Below are 19,270 nucleotides of genomic sequence, written 5' to 3' on the forward strand. Positions count from 1 at the left end.
CTGAACACTGGAACAGGCTGCCCAGAGAGGTTGTGGAGTCTCCTTCTCTGGAGACATTCAAAACCCACCTGGACGCGTTCCTGTGTGATATGGTCTAGGCAATCCTGCCCCGGCAGGAACAGATGATCTTTCGAGGTCCCTTCCAATCCCTAACATTCTGTGATTCTGTGTATGGCGATACAAAGATTAAGTTTCTAAGGTTGTAACATACTGGAGTGGAGAAATAGAGGATCCCCTTTCTTCTTTTATTATGCAAATAAAGGTTTCCAAATGTTAATCCAGGACTTTATTCAAACAATAAAGGGGAAATTTACCCTAGATAGATGCCCACATTAAAAATGATCCAGATTTTGGGTTGCCTGTAGTATCTCAAGCCTGAAACGCCAGAAGAGAACAAGGCCACAGCATCTGATTAGCAAGCCCATGAAACAAGTGTTCCAACAGAACAGTTTCCCACAACTTTTAAGTTTTGTGAAATGCAAATTTCATACCTGAAACCACCTTAATTTAAACAAAGTAGACAGAAAAGCAGGACACCAGGAAAAAACTTGCCTGACCAATAATCAGTCTGAGACAGGTACTATAATCAGAAACATATTATGTACATACCAATTACATCATGAAGTGCCCACAACCTCGATGTAGGTTAAACAGCTGCTTCTGGATTTACTTAAGATCCCAGAATAGAAGCATACAGAAAATGAAAGTGATTTTTAGTTTGTGATAAAGTTAAAAATATTACAAACTTTTAGCTTTTATTGAAAATTAAATATATTAGCAAAAGCAAGATTTAAGAAACATTTTACAAATGATTTACATACAAGAAAGCCAGTATCAGACATATTCACAAATATGCAAACCTTTAATTACAAAAAGTACCTATTGGCAGCACTATGCTAACCTTGCCACTGCAGTGTGCTTTACTGGTGATATGAATAAGGCATAGAACTCACATTTGCACCAACTTAAAAAGTTCAAATAAAACTTTAAGCTTTTAAATTGTGGATGCCCAATACCCAATGCACACACGCACGCACACTCTAAGATTTCTTCTTCTAAGCTCTACAAACTAAGTGTGTGCTCTGGAAGAACAGCCAGCCTGAAAACCCCAGTAGAAATGTATTGGTACTAGCATTTAGTTTTCAGTTTTCTCTTTAACATGTACAGGCCTAGGTATGTAAACCATATTCACAGCTTAAGTATTTTTAGACAGAAGTACCTTTTTTTTTTTTTGCATTTGTTCCTTAAAATTGGCTCTCAGTTCAGCATACAGTTCATAATGTCACCTACTCTGTGACGCATACATTTACAAGATAACTTAAAAATTTGTGCCATATTCATGGTCAAGATAATTCAACAAGAGTAGTAATATCCAACAGTGACATTCAATACTATATTTCAAATATTTGTGCAAACAGCAAAAGAACAGTTGTATGAGGCAAACTTATTTGCAGAACTTTTCATAACTCCTCAATTTTGTAAACTTGGACTGTCAGCCTTAAGTCCTGCACTTCCCACAGCTTTAAAAAGTCAGTGGCTAAAATTATCAAGTCTCAAAAATGTTCTCTTCTACATAGTGCAAATTGTAATGTAGGTAACGTGAAAAACATATCTAGCTGGATTGACTTCGTGCAATCATCAGTGGTCTTCTCTCATAGTTGAAGAAAGTGTGCATTCGAAGAACCACACGGTTCAGGAAGTCAGGAGGGTGGGGAAGAGAGAGAAAAAGCAGTTCCATTACACTTCTCAAACCAGCGCTAGATGTGCAAAGGCAGCAAAAATTCCAGCTGCTACTACAACCAGAACAGAGCGACTTTTCAGGAAGACCCAGGCGGTTAGTCACTTGGACTGGTCTCTAGAAAAATATGTGAGTATATGTTGGATTTTTATCAGACGGTCTTTTAAAGACATCATGGAGAGAACTGACAGCTGGTATCTGGGGTCTACTGGAAGAACAGCTAGAAGCCACCAACACCAAGCAGGACCATCGGGCATTGCCTAAAAATAAAAAGTAAGTTGGTTACTCATAACCAATGTAGTATAGTTGACTAACATGAAGACATCAAAAGACAAAGTCATCACGACAAAGACTAAAGTTTGATACTAACTACAGAATTCCAGATCCATCAGATCAGAATGGTTCTGAAGGGATATCTTCTGATCCCTCCCCAACTGAAAAGTCAAATAAAGTACACTAAACTAAGCTTGATAAAGCAATTATTTTTAAGACAACAAAGGAGGCTCAGAGCTTCCTTGGGAAAACGTGGCTAAGTATAGCACAGTCACCTAATAACAAACCTCCCTGATAAAAACTAAATCCATTAGCTATCATGCTATTCTTGAGGCTTGAATAATCTTGAAGCCTAACGTTTTCATTACAATTGTCTTTGTTATATTTGAAGAACTCCTCTATCACCTTACAATTCCACTCCCTTCTCATTACCTCCTAGACAGAGCAGGACTACTTAATCAGTTTCTTCTAAGCTGATAAATCATACTGTGTAGCTTTTTACTTTATTCAATTCTCTACACCAAGCCTTAGCTGTCATGCCCAGAACTGGACATAATACTCCTCAGCAGAGGTCGTATCACTGCAGAGAAGATTAATACCTCAAACCACTTGCAAAAATATTACTGCTAGTGGTACACTCTAGGATGACATTTCCTCCCTTTCATCTGTATGATACAGCTGACACATTTAGGTTCTATTATAAATCTCAGGTACACACAGCATTGCTGCCCTGCTAGCTATCCTGGTTTTGCATACTTATTCCTCTTTCCTAGCATATTGTTTTACATCTTTTTTTTATTATTAAATTGTTCTAAAATCTCTTCTGAATTCATGCACTGGCCTCCACAGCATCTACAGTCCTCCCAGATCAGTTAATACAGTCTCATAAAAGTATGTAGCAGATGGGTGAGGGACAGGCTCTCATAAGATCCCACTTCATGTAAAATTCCACTTTGAAAGCCAAATTTTACATATTTTAAGTATTACTTTTTCCAGCCTCCACTCTCTCAGGATCTCACAAACCTTCATTAATTGTTTATAATAACCACTAAAATAGATTGCTGCAGCTAGTTTCTTAAGAAACATTTGTCAAATCCTAGCAGCTGTAGCAGTTTATGGCACTAGCCCAGAAAGGAGGAAAGTGCTATTTGTGATTACCTCTTTGTCAAAGATTATTGCCTGTACGTGTCTCAGACAACAAAATATAGGTTTTTTTTTTTGTTTGAATTCTAACAGCTTTACACAAACCAAGAGTGGAACTTGAAGTGTTCTCAAGTTTACTAGTTTTATCTCCACAGCAGCACATCATCCTTTCCTGCAAAAACTATCAAACAGTGACAGAATTGCCTTTTGTTGCTCATCATAAGAGAAACAAGATGCAAGCCTTATTGCCTTCAAAGTTGGGAAAAAAATCTTTTTTTTTTTTCCTTTTAGTGTTTAGCAGTTGTCAACAGGGCTTTTATTTTCAGAAATAAGCACCTAGTAATTGATATTAAATGATGTCTCACCTGTATATTTTCCTCCCTGTCAGGCATTGGCCCGAAGTGCTGAAGAATTTGAGTGCGAAATTTGTTTCTTAAGTTTTGGAACCAGCTGCAGGCCTGATTGTAAACAAAATTGTGAAGCTCTCTCAGTTTCTTTAGTTCTTCATCAGCAACCTATAGGAGGAATATTATGAAAACGTCATTAGAGATAAGGAAACAATTACTAAGGTGTTTAAGCTAAAATAAAAAACCACTCAATTTCAACTATATTTGGATACATTTCTTGCATTCTCCTAAACCCTTATTGATAATGACTGAATAGTAGTGAAGTCCAGTGATATTTTAAAAAGTTACAGCTTCAAACTACTGTTCAAACAAAAACCACAGTATTTCTTTGTTGCTTTATACTAATAAAAAAAATCAAGCTAGCTTCCATTTCTTTCACATGCTGGCACTGAATCTTCCAGTAGTATAGGGACCTAAAAATTTGTAACAGGGCTCTCAAGAACAAATCAAGCAAAAATCTTGAGATATTAATACTAGTAAATATTTAGACAGCATTCTGGATACCTTAACATCTTCCAAATATTCAATGTCCGCAGTGCAATAACCATCTTTCATCCCTCTCCGCAAAACTCTAAATCTCTTTCCACCCACTGTATCAACAACAGACCGTCCATCAGGTAGAAAATGAACGTTCCTAATTTGCAGCATGCATCCATAATCTGCAAAACTAGAAAAGAGATCTTGTCAGTAATGCAATTACACACTTCTGAAAGGACACTTTTTAGAATTAAAACAAACAACATAAGAGATGAGAAGCTTAGAATTAGGGTGCAAACCTACCCATTTTGAGAATCACTTATACACATCCCAAACTGTTTAGTTCCAGTTTCCATGCTTCTCCGAATCATTAGTCGGTATCTTGGCTCAAACACATGTAGAGGGCAAGGCACAGTAGGATATGCCATAGTGCAAACAAACATTGGAACATTCTTGGTCAGGCTTCAAGAGAACATCAAAAGAAGTATGTGGCTTAAAAATCTAAACACTGAACTATGCCAAGACAATACATTTTTTTCAGTTATGTTTGCTATATTTCAGATCATAAAGCACTCATTTCAAAGTTTAATAATAAGCACATTGTAATAACTTTCATAAACAATAAAAACACATACTAATAACAGTGACTGAATACCTATGCACTGATTAGAATACATACTGGACAGTACGCCTCAGTTATCTAGTTAGTGATTATCTAGTCAGTGAATGAAGGGCTTTGTTTTGGGGACAGGGGTATTAGTTATTTTTTTCCTTTTAGTTTTGATTTTGAGCCATACAAGCCATTATGCCCTCAGAGTCACAGTTTTCCTGGAACTAAAAAGGTGTAGCACTAACTACATAGTAGCTAGGTCACCATTTCGATTATTTTCAATGATGGACTACAGATCAGAAGATGCAACCCAGGGTATAATTTTTACCTTGCAATATGCCTCAGCAAGCCTAGTTGAAAAAATATTTTTTTCATGCTATTTTATCAAGTATGTACAGTTGATAGTTGTACATATAGCATATATGATAGATAGTACAGATAACAAACAAGTTAGCATTAAAACATTACCAGGTATTTAATTTTAATACCTTTCAGACTATAAAACATAATTCTAATGTATCAATTGTTATGTAAGCTGCATAAGCTATGGTTTTAAATAGTTTTCCAACATCCATATCTACAATACATGATGCTTTATACATCTAAAGAACTCTACTAGATATAAACATCAAGATTACAAAAAAATCCCAACGATTTCTTCTCATCACATCTATCTTTATACAGTTAATGTCTATCATGAACTGCTTTGAAAGAAATTCAAGTATCTGACACTTCTGCACCCAATTCAAGAGGACAATTCCATTAACAGCAGCAAAGTCAAAACTGAAGCTCCACAACAGAACACACAGAAAGAGAAACAGAAGGGGAAACATATTTTGTAGAGGACTTAAGAGTCTCACATTGCTACTATCAAAGCGTGATTTTTTGCCACAGTAGTTAAAAAATTGTTAATTTTCTGAAACACACATTTAAGACACAAAATTAACGTGTCTTTATACTCGTTCTTACATCCATAATATGCCATTATGAATAATCACAAAATGATAAAAATGATAAAAAAAGGATTTCCACGCTTTCTAGATAAAAGAGAGCAAGCTTACTTTGAGTGCTCAGCAGTTTCTTCAGCATGAATTCTTTTTCTCTCATATAATTCATCAGACAAATATTTCATTATTAACTCCTCCAGCAGTTCTGTGATGCTGTATTTTCTGCTTGCAAGGTACTGTAAGCAATTTAAAAAATATATTAATATTTATTTTCATATATATTAACAAATGGCTTGAGAAAATGAAGCTTTTATTTAAAACCATGATATGAGATGTGTCATAAATTAGATTTAAACCCATGAAAACTTACAGCTCTGAAGTTCTTATGTTTCATTACTTACCACCTAATGTTACTCTATATCTGAAAATGAGATTCTCTATTTTAGTTCTTAAATGTCCGACAACACAATTGTCTCAGTTTGTATTTCTACGCTTACCAGAGACAGAATTGATTTCCCAGGTTATACAGCCATACAAACAAAGAAAGTGTACAGAAATCACAGAGAGGTTTAACTGAGCAGTTACCAAAGTTTACAAATGCTCAGGATTTAATTACACCGATGAAGTAGATGGTCACAGAAACACAAAACCTCTAAGACCCTGAGGCAAACCTAATGAACTTGTATTGACAAAGTATGTCTCAAATTTTTCCTTTCTAGCAGCAATCCATAACCCAAGTGAATCCAAGCTGTTGGGTTTAAAATGATAAAATATTTGTATTTGTGAGCTCTACTAAGAAACAGTACCTCTTTCAAACTCTCCTTACAGAGTGGACACTGCGGAGCATGGTCTAAACACCGTTCCAAGCAACCTTTGCAAAAAGTATGGCCACAAGGGGTTGTCACTGGCTCAAAGAATAGCCTGAAACAAAGTTATTAAAAGTTAAGACACCATAGCAAGTGTGTGTTTTGCTAAAAAAACATCAGTGATTGACCTGTTTAATTTTTAAGACTAGTTACATCATAACAAAGCAGAGAAAATTAATCCCGTATCTCCTTATTCTCCTTTTCCCCCCTATACTGCAGTTTTCTTCCATCTACCATCGCACCATTCATTGTTTTGGGTTTTCTGATGAATCTGGACACATTTCACCACTCTAAATATCTGAACATTTATCCCAATGTACAAAGATTTTGTTCTTGCTACACAGAGATTCAGAATGCGCAAAATTAAGTGATTATTTGAGGAGCTACATTGTCTTAATAGCAGTATTACATACTAGTAACATAACTATGGACAGTTTAATAGACACCATATGTTTTAAGGTATTTATTCTGAAAACCAAAATGACTCAATAAGAGCTTTCAATAAATCAGCTACATTTAAGTAGACTAACATTTTGCAGTATCTACATCTAGATAAATACAAGGTTCACAGGTACTACTTCTAAGCATTAGCTTTCCCAAAATAAGAAGTTAAATAGTTTTATTGACTGAAAAACCCCCTAACATTTAACCACAAAAGATCCTGTCCTTTTTAGATTAACAGTTAACAATGCCAAGTTTAATTTAAAAGGCAACTTGATTAGAATAATGCTGCATTATATAGCACTATAGCAAGTGACACATTTAAATAAGGCATTTAACTCCAGGGATAGAGGAAGGCTGAAAATTATTGACTGATATCAGAACTCATCACAACCTATAAGTACCTCAGTTTGTAGGTGCAAGATACATGGCCAAGCAGCTGTAACAGAAATATTGAATCAAGGAGAAAAATCTCACCTCATACATAGAGAGCACTCAAAATCTGATACATCAATCAAATCCCCTGGAATTGTTCCAAAAGCCAGTGTCATGTCCCTTTTTGTACTTTCTAAGGAAAAGCAAGACAAAACACTCCTTCAAAGAAAGGCATAAGACAGTAAATACTTTAAATTTCAAAGTAAGTGACTGTTTACCTCCTTGCTTTTTGTGTTTGTTTCTTCCATCTTCACATGCAACTGTATCCTGTTCTGAAAAGGAAAGCTTTCTTTTCAACAAAGCACCTTTTTCTTGGCCAGAGAGAAGGGGTTCAGAACACACTCTCTTCAAGCCATCTTCCTTCTCAAGGTCTTTTGTTGAGTTAAGAGTATGGGCAGACTGTGCACGATTTAAGCTTCCACTGACAGGCTCCAGTACCTCTGATCCTCCTAAACTCTAAAATAGTAAGATGAACTGAACTTAACTTAAAGAGTAACACAAATGTAAGTATATAAAATGTGAACATGCAAAGATATAGAAGCCAAACTGACACCCACAGCTAGTTCATTAGCTAACTAGAAGAATTTGATTAAGTCAAAACAGTAGTCAAATTTGCTTAGCATTAACAATTTAAAAATCTTCATCTGCTTCAAAGAGAAGAAAAACTGTATTTCTCTTTATTTTGAAGTCACTGATATCAAATCTCAGTACCTTCTAATAGGTAGTTCACTGGAATGAGATGTCTAACACTACAAATGAAAATACATTACTCCTAAATAACAATTATTTTTTGTAATTGGATAAACTGGAACAAAGCCAGCATTTAGGCTGGAAAGTAAGTATGACAAATAAAGATACATCTGATATTTGCATATCAGCCAAAGAGAAAAGTTATCCTATAGTTTTTGTTACCTGCTCAGCACAATGCTGTAAGTTGCAGTACGACTCAGTCGCCTCAGAACCAAGTACAAAAGGTTTATTTCGAATATGTGGTGAATTCCAAGCAGATTCCTTCAGACTCTCTCCTAACTTGTCTGGTGACAGCACATCACACAATGTCTAGAAAACAAACAGCTAAATGTTCATAATAATGAAAAAGGATCTAGACATAGCTTTATTATAAAACTACATACCAAAAATAAGAACTTAATCTATATCAAGTTATCCTCATAAATAGAGCTTTATTTAAGCAGTAACCAAGAAAGAACAGTTGAGAACAAACAGAAACCTACATACCTATATTACTAAAAATAAGTTAACCAGAAATCTTTTGTACTACAAATGAGTGAAGCTTTCAGAGTTAGACATTATCAACTCAGTATCATGCAGCTTTTTCAATGTGAATTTGTATTATCAAAGAAAAACTGTTGTGCTCTGGGCATGACAGAGTTCAACTTAGAATACTCTAACTTGCTGCCTGCTTTCCAGTTTTCTAGATTTTCATTTAGTAACCTCAAAAGCATATGTACTTGGAAACATGTACTTAAAACTTGTACATTAGGACTCTCTCTTCAACATAGTAAGATATATCTTGAAAGCAACTAATCTGCCACCTGAGCCTTCTCTGTATGTATTGAAGATTTTTAGATGCTCAAAGTCTACCATAACGGGAGCTTTCTAAAGGAACCAAGTCAGAGATAGTAATCCATTTTCATAAATGAAATTACCCTTTCTACTTCTAGCTTGGCTGGAAGAAAGTCCTCATCAAGGGCTAAGCACTGTAGAAACAGTTGTAAGGCATCACCTACAAAGCCAGAGTCTTGCAGCACTTTTCCTTTCCGGAAGTAGACCTGAAAAACAAATACCACGAAGACATTTCTAGAGAGTATGAAGAACTGCAGTATTCATCCTACAGACATTACAACAGAGTTAGAATCAGACCCTCCCTGACAAAAAGATTGTAGCTCTTCAACAAACTTTAGCTGTGCACAGTGTGGATTACCTATATGCCTTGTCTACATCCCCTACCGTGTTTGAAAAGAGTCATGGGACAGACTGGCGCTAGTCTGCTTCCAGTTAATTTGTTTTGGCTTACACCAAGGGTTAAAAACCTGACTAGTGCTGAATTCACAAAAGGCCTTACTTTCCCCTTTCTGTGAGCCTTTGTAGTGGAAGAAGAGGGACATGAAATGTAAATTATTGCACAACCTCATACAACAGCTTACAGGATACCCTTTTTGCCCTCTGTTTCATTAAAAGCCTTATGGTTCCAGCCTGCAGGAGAAGAGTAACTACAAACACCACAATCCACACAACCATGCATCCCTTACATACATCTTAATCTATATTCTTAACACAAAGCAATGCACTTTTGGAATTGCTTCCTTCAACTGTATTTTATTCTTGAAGACTAGGCAGCAGCTAGGGGAAAAAAAAAAAATCTGTTTACTATTTTATCTGAAAGAAGAAAAAAGGGTGAGAAAAGACCACTGAATTTTGCTGAACCTACCTATAACTATAGGACACTGGAACTAAGAAGTTCCTTATCCAACTTATCTCACTTTTAAAAAGTTGCATTTTCAGTAATATACATACAAGTTTGATAAACCAACAACATCTAGTTGTATATGAGATTTTTGGATAATGGGCCAGAAAACTGAATTTAAAAAAAACAACCAAACAAAACCCCCAGAGTGCAGTTTCTACAGAATGACTGCCAGTATTTACGGTACAGTCTGTTAAACAAGGCTGTCAGATGAGGGCATGCATCATCTTTGATGGATTTGGGCAGTTTCACTAAGATGTATCCTGAAGAAGGAACGTACGCTAATCCTCCTCTTATAGACAGTTTATTTTCCTACAGAGATAAGAATCATTAAAGAAATCCATCAAACCAATCTCAGTTAAGTGAATTGAGGTTTGTTTCCAAACCTAGAGAAAAAAGTAGACAGTCCTACCAATGCTGAGAGGCAAAAAGTAGGTTGCTCTCTGAATTTGCAGTAGCCATGGAACTGCTGAACACAGGAGAGACCAAGACAGCAGTAGTTGTCTCTCCTTGTGCAGCAAGATCTTGCTGCTCCTGCTGTGCTCAGAGTTTAAACAGTCCTGCACTATGCAGTATCTTACAGTTCTGAAGGCCAGTGACTCCCCAGCTGCCTGCACTATTTGCAAAGCTCAGTTCCCACCGAGTTTCTTTGGGCTTTTCGAAGAAAAACTTTCCGAGCTAAAAGAGCAAAGTGTCCTTTCTCTTAATAAAAATTAACAAATAAACAAACCGCAAACCCCAGCTGTTACAGGTTACATAACCATGAACCATCCCAACTCTTAAGTGTTGGAGACACTAAAAAAGGCCCCAAACGCATGCTTACGTTTTTTTAGCCAATACTACTGCAAAAGAATTTACTGCTTGTGCTAAATACTTTTGACTCTTTGGTAGCATTTGGAAAAGAAAACTGTGTTGTCCTATTTATATAGCAAACTGTTTTACCAATAAAACTCAAAAAATATGAGAGAAATATTGACTTAACATAGAGCCAAGAATTTTAGTCCTGACTGGCAACAGTGTTCGTTCATCTCACGTGATATGCTCAAGGAACAGATAATGCTTAAATAGCTCTGACTTTGGGAAATACAAGCAAAGCACAAACACATCAGGGAAGTGCAGAGCTTTAAAAAGACTAACTTGTACATAGCCTTTTATGAGGACATAAGCCGGTGGATAGATGATGGTAAAGCTGTGGATGTGGTCTATCTTGATTTCAGCAAAGCGTTTGACACGGTCTCCCACAGCATCCTCGCAGCTAAACTGAGGAAGTGTGGTCTGGATGATCGGGTAGTGAGGTGGATTGTGAACTGGCTGAAGGAAAGAAGCCAGTGGTGGTCAATGGGACAGAGTCCAGTTGGAGGCCCGTGTCTAGCGGAGTCCCTCAAGGGTCGGTACTGGGACCAGTTCTATTCAATATATTCATTAATGACTTGGATGAGGGAATAGAGTGCACTGTCAGCAAGTTCGCTGATGACACCAAACTGGGAGGAGTGGCTGACACACCGGAAGGCTGCGCAGCCATTCAGAGAGACCTAGAAAGGCTGGAGAGTTGGGCGGGGAGAAATTTAATAGAATATAACAAGGGCAAGTGTAGAGTCCTGCATCTGGGCAAGAACAACCCCATGTATGAGTACAAGTTGGGGACAGAGCTGTTGGAGAGCAGCGTAGGGGAAAGGGACCTGGGGGTCCTAGTGGACAGCAGGACGACCATGAGCCAGCAATGTGCCCTTGTGGCCAAGAAGGCCAATGGCATCCTGGGGTGTATTAGAAGGGGTGTGGTCAGCAGGTCGAGAGAGGTTCTCTTCCCCCTCTACTCTGCCCTGGTGAGGCCGCATCTGGAATATTGTGTCCAGTTCTGGGCCCCTCAGTTCAAGAAGGACAGGGAACTGCTAGAGAGAGTCCAGCGCAGAGCCACGAAGATGATTAAGGGAGTGGAACATCTCCCTTATGAGGAGAGGCTGAGGGAGCTGGGTCTCTCTAACTTGGAGAAGAGGAGACTGAGGGGTGACCTCATTAATGTTTCTAAATATGTAAAGGGCAAGTGTCATGAGGATGGAGCCAGGCTCTTCTCAGTGACATCCCTTGACAGGACAAGGGGCAATGGTGCAAGCTGGAACACAGGAGGTTCCACATAAATATGAGGAAAAACTTCTTTACGGTGAGGGTGACCGAACACTGGAACAGGCTGCCCAGAGAGGTGTGGAGTCTCCTTCTCTGGAGACATTCAAAACCGCCTGGACGCGTTCCTGTGTGGTATGGTCTAGGTAATCCTGCTCCGGCAGGGGGATTGGACTAGATGATCTTTCGAGGTCCCTTCCAATCCCTAACATTCTGTGATTCTGTGATAAGAAAATTTAAAACTCAATTACATCAACCTAACAAACATACAGGCCTCAGAAGTTCTGCTTTCAAGCAATTAAAGCTGGCTGCACAATTTCAGCCAACCATCCAGTCAAATAACATTAAGCTGAAGTTAAGTTTGTAAATATTTAATAACTTCTCTTAAGAGAACACATAAAAATGTTCTTATAAATAACCAGTAACAAGTAACTACAGACAGCATAAAAGTACTTCATAATACTTCCCAAGAAGTCAGTTCTACTGTACTTAACCCTTTGTCCAAAGACATCATCTCATGTTGTGATCTGCAATAAAAATACCTGAACTTTTTGATGAAGGTTAAATTAACACTTCAAGTAGATTCATCAATCAACGCTAACCTGCCATACTCATCAGGAGCCTGTCTCATCTAAGTAACTACTTTAAGATACCTTTTAGCATTTTGCATGTCTTACAAGATAACGTTTAAGGTAGCTGACCCAGGTTCTTAACTTGATGCAAGTATAATTTAGAATCATTATTTTTATAAACACAGATTTTGAAATACGAAGAGTTCATATCAACTTACCTCTGGCCAATTTGGCATTTTAGAAATAACAAATTTAGATCTTCTATGGCTGTTTTATATTCTTGGAGGCCAACATATGACTCAGCTCTGTAAGTTCTTAGCATTAAGTCACTGGAATCTGAAGACAAAAATTAAGTAAAAGTTTTAGAAATTCAGAAATTTGTAATTTTTAATTATATATGCTTTCATAGTGACATGTCATAACCACACTTTTTTGTACCTCACTTTCAAAATCACTGGAGTACATTTTCCCCCACCCCCCAGTGTGTGGCTAATAAAAGTGGCAGTAATTCCAGGTCTCATGTCTTCCAAGCTAAAGAACAAATTTTGTTCCCTCTAATGTATCTTGCAGCAACAAGAAAACATATTTAAAAGATCGAACACTGAGGCTGACAGAACAAAGTATTGCTCAGTACTGCTGTGACAACTAAGTAAGTAGACTTTAGCTTTACAGCATACCCATTCAAAACCACAGAAACCTGGGAATTCACCGCACTTGTATTAAAAAAGTCTAAGTATTATGAAGCTTGCTTTCAAACATTCAAGTTTTTGTTTAGCCTGTCATTTGTTTTTATAATGTCCAACCCCTTCCAATCATGGCTGGAGATACAGATGCCACTTTCACGACGGTATCCATCTGGTAAGTACCAGCAGTAGGCTTTACCACTCTGTGGTCTGAAAAGAGATAGCCGATACCAGAAAGCCTTTAACACGAGCTGGCAGCCCTGTTGTCAGGAGTTGTACTACTGGAACTTCTGCAATGGGAAAACACTGGTATGTGTTCAGTAAACACAAGTTCTCCTGTGCAATGTACAGCATTTTGCACTTTTAATAAAGCAACCTCTAAATGGGAAGCACACCCATCTCCACACCACTAAAACTATTGTTTTTGTAACACAACTAATTGTAGCTGTTGTTTGGAAAAAATGCCAGCACACTGCTTTGTTCTTGACTTTTTTTTAAAATGCACCTGTGTTTTTCATTGGATGAGAGAGGTCAAACATTGATCTACTGTAAACAATACTAAAATAGTTCTTTGAGTTTGTTTCAACAAGATTTTCTTGGGAGGGGATAATTTCAATTCTATATTCTATCTTAGTCAATTCTAAACATCTACTTTAATTTTGATAATTTCCAACATGAGTTTATTCTTCATTTAAAAGCCAGACTGTTCAATATTCCCATGTATTCCAACATATTGTTTTGTATTTAGACCCACAATGCTACATGTAAAAAGACCTTAGTGGAAAAGGAAGAGTTAAGAAAGTCAAAACTGACAAAAGATTTCACAGCTGAAACTAAAGTGTCCTTCTGATTTGTCTTTCTTTTGAGTTGACAGTTTCCCTACAAATACAAATATTCCCAAACCTGGTTTGTTTGGTTTTTATTTTATTTTAGACATAATAAAATGTTTGCATTAACAGAAGCCTGGGAAATTGTCTAACTTAAAACACATAATTCTGCAAGCAGAAGAACTCTGAAGCCTGCTTTCCTGTGGCTCTGTGTTTTGTGGACTGTTACAGCCTAGTAAGGCTGGAGCTCAGATCAAACTCTTCAGACTGTTTTTTCTATTGTATTTGACTCTCTGGTGTCCAGCTGAGTTAGTATCAAACCTTCACAGGCAGCAGTAAGTGCAGGTCTTTGTTGTCTGATAAGCTACCTACTTGCACATAACCAGAGGGAGCTCATCTTTTTCAGACTCTGAAGTGTAGAAGATGACCTGAGGAACTCTGAGCCTCCTTTTCTGGGGGGAGGGTGAGGGGTAGTTTGAAGAATAAAATGTGAGCTCAAGTCTACAGCAGGTGGACATTTTGTCCATTTCTTTTTCAAAGAGAAAAGCATAGTTCCAACTGAACTGGTACAAAACAAAGGGCTAAACCAAGGAGTTTAACTGGGACCCCAACTCTGCTGTTGAACACACACAAACACTGCCAATGAATGATCAAATGCATACAACAAATTGGGTCTAAATATTTGCAAGACCAAATGATCTAAATTTATATGTCTAATTTTGCAACCATAATTTAATTTCTAGGCTTTGTAATTGTGAAAGCATAATTTTGCAATGTTTCAGCTTATATTTTAATGTTTGCCACCTAAGGGGAGGATGCAAAACTATTTCAGACCCTTAGACCAAAGACTAAACAGAGCAGAAACACAATTTGCGCTTGAATTTTCCATTTCAGTAACCCAATATATTGTAAATACAGAAATCACTCACTTCTAGCGTATCCAAAGACAAATGATTTTAATAAAAAAGACACCAAGTACCTTCAGTGCGAACTGTGTGTACCAGTTATTACTACATTAATAGGAAAGTATACAAAGGTATACACACAAAAACCCACTCAATACAAGTTCTTTTTTTATACTACTTCCAAAGCATCTGCTTCTGGCTACTGTCAGCACAAGCATATCAATAAATGGACAATCTCTGGTCTGATCCTGCATGCTTTTTATATGGTTCTCAAAAATATACCAAATTCTTCAAATTAAAAGACATGCACATCACAAACACTATGCAGAAAAAATGTAAGATGCAGTATTTATTAATACAGTACTATAGGGTCAACCCAATGGTCAGGGGTTGGAACACACAACCCCTGAGAAGAGACGGAGAGAACTGGGCTTGTTTAGTGGAAAACAACTCCCTGCCATGGGAGAACACAACAGCCTTCCAGAATCCAAGAGGAGGCTACCTAAAAGATTCTTTACTGAAGTGCACGGGGAAAAAACAAGAGACAATGGATATAAACTGAAACAAGGACTTGAAATAAGGAGAAAATTTTTCACTATGAGGAGTGAAACTTTGAGCAAGTTGCCCAGAGAGGCTGTGGACTCTTCATCCTTGTAGGTTTTCATGATCCATCTGGACAAAACCTTAAGCCAACCGCTCTGAACTCAGTGTTTATTCTGTTTTGAACCGGAGATTGATTGGTCAACTGACCTCCCGAGGCCTACTCCAGCAGGAACTAGTCTGTGATTCAGACCAAACTCAAGCCTGTTAGTTGTGTCTTTCAGGATACTTGATTAAAGACAAGCTGCACTTGGATTTTAATCCAATCAACTTCCTTTAACTAAAGTATTTCAACCCCTGCAAGGAATATATTAACCATATGAATGTTAACATTCCTCCTGTTTTTCAAAAGTCACTTTTGCACCATGGCAAGTACTTCTCTTTCAGATGTTTCAAGTAATGTAAGAAAGTTACGAAAAGATAACATTTGAGTAAAGGTTTAGTGCCAATACCTTATTTAGGACATAAGGTTTATGTTTATCACAATTTTTTAACTATCTGCATTAAAAAGAGAGATGAACTAGCAGTGAGTAAACACTGAAACAGAACATGAATGATTTTAAACATGAATACATTTCTTATGCTACATCTTTTACACCTCTAAGTGTTTTCAAGAACTCATGTTCTGGAGAAAGAAAGTGTACCAGCAGCTATTAATTAGTTCTCTATTAGCCTGAAATCACCTTCAATTTGTAGGTGTGAGCACACAGCTCTAAATTGACAGTGTATGTCTGCATTCTGATTCATGAAGTTCTTTAGTCTCTTCACCAGAATGCCTGGAATATACTTGGAATATTGATAGTTCTCAGGACAAGAGACACAGGAAACAGTTGTACAGAGGATCTTAAACTGAGCTTCTAGCACTGAATTCTAGCACATGTACTAAATTTGAATAATAAAATCATCGATAAGCATCACAATTGATAACTATTCTCAAATTTTAAAGCCAAAATTTAAGATGTACCTTCAGAATAAAAGGAATCACAGATATCTAAATAGTATTGCTAAATCCATAAAAGAAAGATTAACTAGAATGTGTAAAATTAATTTGCTCTTTTATTCTTTCAAAACAATCTTGAAGCATGAAACATGACCCCTGTAAACTTTTGTGATCAATAATGGATTCATCAGTTTGTACCCTGAAGGCCACTGAGTTTTGACTCCATTTCTCTTCGACTTGTGTGAGTCAATGCTGTCATTCAGAACACACAAAGAAAAAAAAAAGTCTGCTTCTGACAGTTCCAAGATTTAAAAGACATCAGCCACTTTCTCAGGTCACATCTATCCCATATCCTATATTTTGGATACACCCTGGCAAGTAACATAGAATTGAAGGCCACAAACGAACGTTTTTAGGTTGCCAAACAGCAGATAAAATATATCTTAAATTTAATCCCACCTATATTGAAAACATTTTATTCTGGAACTAGATTTAATGTACCTCCCCAGAACAGACTGGGAGGATTAGACTCATGCAAGCTTTTGTTTTTTTCTCTGCTGCAGACAACTGTACAAACGTAACACACTTAATCTGTAAAAATATTAATTCCTAAATTTCTGAACAGAAATAAAATGGCACAAAAGGAAACGGAACCCCACAGGTCACCAGCTGTTAAAATCCATAGTCGAATAAAAACAACAAAGGAATCCATCTAGGTGTATCCATCGGACAAATGTGACTCCCTCTACAAAGACTAAACTCTGAAAAACTGACTGTATCTCAAGCGTTCGTGGTACCAGACATCCTGGTGCGATCGATACAGGATAGTCTAAAACCGTGCCTCTACCTCCTGTCTTTGCACCCTCTCTCAACAGTGTATTATAAAACTTCAACCACACCCACCCATGATGTCACTGCCATTACACAACCTGTCCCCCTCCATGCCTGCCTGCTTACGCAACTGGGCCCGGCCTGCTGGGAATTGTCTTGGTGACACTTAAGACTGTGAAAATAAGTCTCTCTCAGGAAACAAGGTTAAACACAGCAACAGAATTTCTTTTGTCCATGCACAGCGATTACTAAACACAAAACAAAACCAAAACCACAACCACAAACTCATCTGTTAACAAGTCTCACAAAGCACGCAGGGGGGAAAAAAAGACGTGAAGCAGCCCATGTCGGACGCTCCTCCAATGCCTCTCAAGTGCACCCCCCCTGCCAGGCCTGGCACTCAGCTGAGGCCCCAACAGCTGTGCGCCCCGTAGTCGGTCCCCGCACTCCACCCGGCTGCGGGGAAGCTCCTTGAATCCTCTCAGCAAACTCGAGAAAACTTCGGATGTTCCTTATCGGTCCATTTCGACCACTGACGGCTTCAGCAGCAGGGCAGAGGGGCTGAAGGGCGGGAAGGAAACGCACACCCACCTACTCCTCTACACTTCCAGCCCCCCGAGCCCGCCGCGCCTCGCTACGCTCCCGCCGGGACAAGGGCGGGGAGTGAGGCGGGAGCCCGCGGGACCGGGCGGAGGAAGCGCCTGCTCCCCACAAGCCTTACCTGCTCGCAGAGCCTGGCTGGCGGCGCCCAGCGCCTCTCGGAAGCGGCCCTGGGCCAGCAGCTCCTCTAGCCGCCTCCCGGTCCTCGCCCTCTCGCACTCGCCCGGGAACCACTTCTCCGCCAGCTGGTTGAGGACGACGCTGGTCCGCAGCGGGGCAGCAGCCGTGCCGGTGCCCACCGCCGGCGGCAGCCGGTCCCGGCAGCGGCGGCAACGGGTCCGCAGCTCCCTCCGGAGACAGCGGCGGCAGTAGGTGTGCCCGCACGGGACGGTGACCGGCTCGCTCAGAAACCTGCCGCAGCCGCAGCAGCGCAGGGGCCCCACGGCCGCGCCCCCGCGGTCCCGGCTCCAGCTCAGCCCCTGCCGCAGGCGGTAGTTCAGCACCAGGCAGTCCACAAGGGTCCCGAGGCGCTGAGGTCCGGCAAGGGGGCCGAGGCACAGCGACGCCAAGGACGCGCCCACCACTTCCTTCAGGCGGTTCCCGGGCACCAGCCTCTCACCCAGCCGCGGCAGCAGCAGCTCCCGCTCTCCATCCGCTTCCTCGCCCGGGCTCCCGCTGCCGCCCGGCTCCGGCGACACCTCCGAGCCCACGGCTACGGGAGAGAACGCCATCGGCTGCCCAGGGGGTGTGGCGCTCCCGCTCCGGCCGCCGAACTCGGCTCCGCGCGCGACGCTGAGGCACTGGCGGCGCGGGGAGGAGGAGGAAGCGAGGCACCCTACCGAGAGGGATGGGAGAGGGTCACGTGCGCGCCTCCGCGCGCGCGACCCGGAGCCACAGTCCCCCGCCCTACGAGGAGGCGGCGGCGCGCGCACAACGCTGCCCCCCTTTTTCAAACCTCTCCGCCGCGCGCCCTCGCCCCGCCGGCTTACATAAAGCGCGACGTCAGCCGACTGGCGGGTGGGCCGCCTATTGGCGTCGGGGGGCGCCTTGGAGTGGGCGGGGCAGAAGGAGGGAGGTGCAAGATGGAAGGAGGTTGCAAAACACCGCTCCATGCGCGCGCCGTGACGGGGCGGGGCTGGCGCCGGGCGGCCGGGGAGTGAGTCACGCGGGGGAAAGGGGTGCAGGGGAGGGGGCGGGTCCGGGAAGGGCCGGCCGGGGGTGCGGCGCTCCCTAAGTGCCCCTCGCGGCCCGTCCGCCGCCCCGGAGCGGAGCCCAGGGCAGTGCGGCGGGGCGGGAGCGGCTTAGCGTGGCCGGGGGGAGGAAGGTAGTTTGCTGGGGAAAGAGGGACAGGCCCGCGGGCTCCGGGCTGGCT

The 19,270-nt window shown here is 40.3% G+C and overlaps 1 protein-coding gene across 1 annotated transcript; it reads right to left on the bottom strand.

Annotated features, from left to right (window-relative positions):
* Window positions 1–321: 321 nt before the first annotated feature.
* Window positions 322–18,849, bottom strand: LONRF1 (LON peptidase N-terminal domain and ring finger 1). The gene is given in 13 exon segments (XM_068403091.1): window positions 322–1,998; window positions 3,520–3,669; window positions 4,066–4,228; window positions 4,342–4,500; window positions 5,710–5,831; window positions 6,402–6,516; window positions 7,380–7,470; window positions 7,556–7,793; window positions 8,250–8,396; window positions 9,005–9,127; window positions 12,731–12,765; window positions 12,768–12,848; window positions 18,020–18,849. Coding segments are annotated over 13 exon segments (2,193 nt in total). The 5' UTR covers window positions 18,630–18,849; the 3' UTR covers window positions 322–1,839.
* Between the last annotated feature and the right edge of the window lie 421 nt (window positions 18,850–19,270).

Source organism: Nyctibius grandis, chromosome 6 (genome assembly GCF_013368605.1).
Source record: "Nyctibius grandis isolate bNycGra1 chromosome 6, bNycGra1.pri, whole genome shotgun sequence".
NCBI lineage: Eukaryota > Metazoa > Chordata > Aves > Nyctibiiformes > Nyctibiidae > Nyctibius > Nyctibius grandis.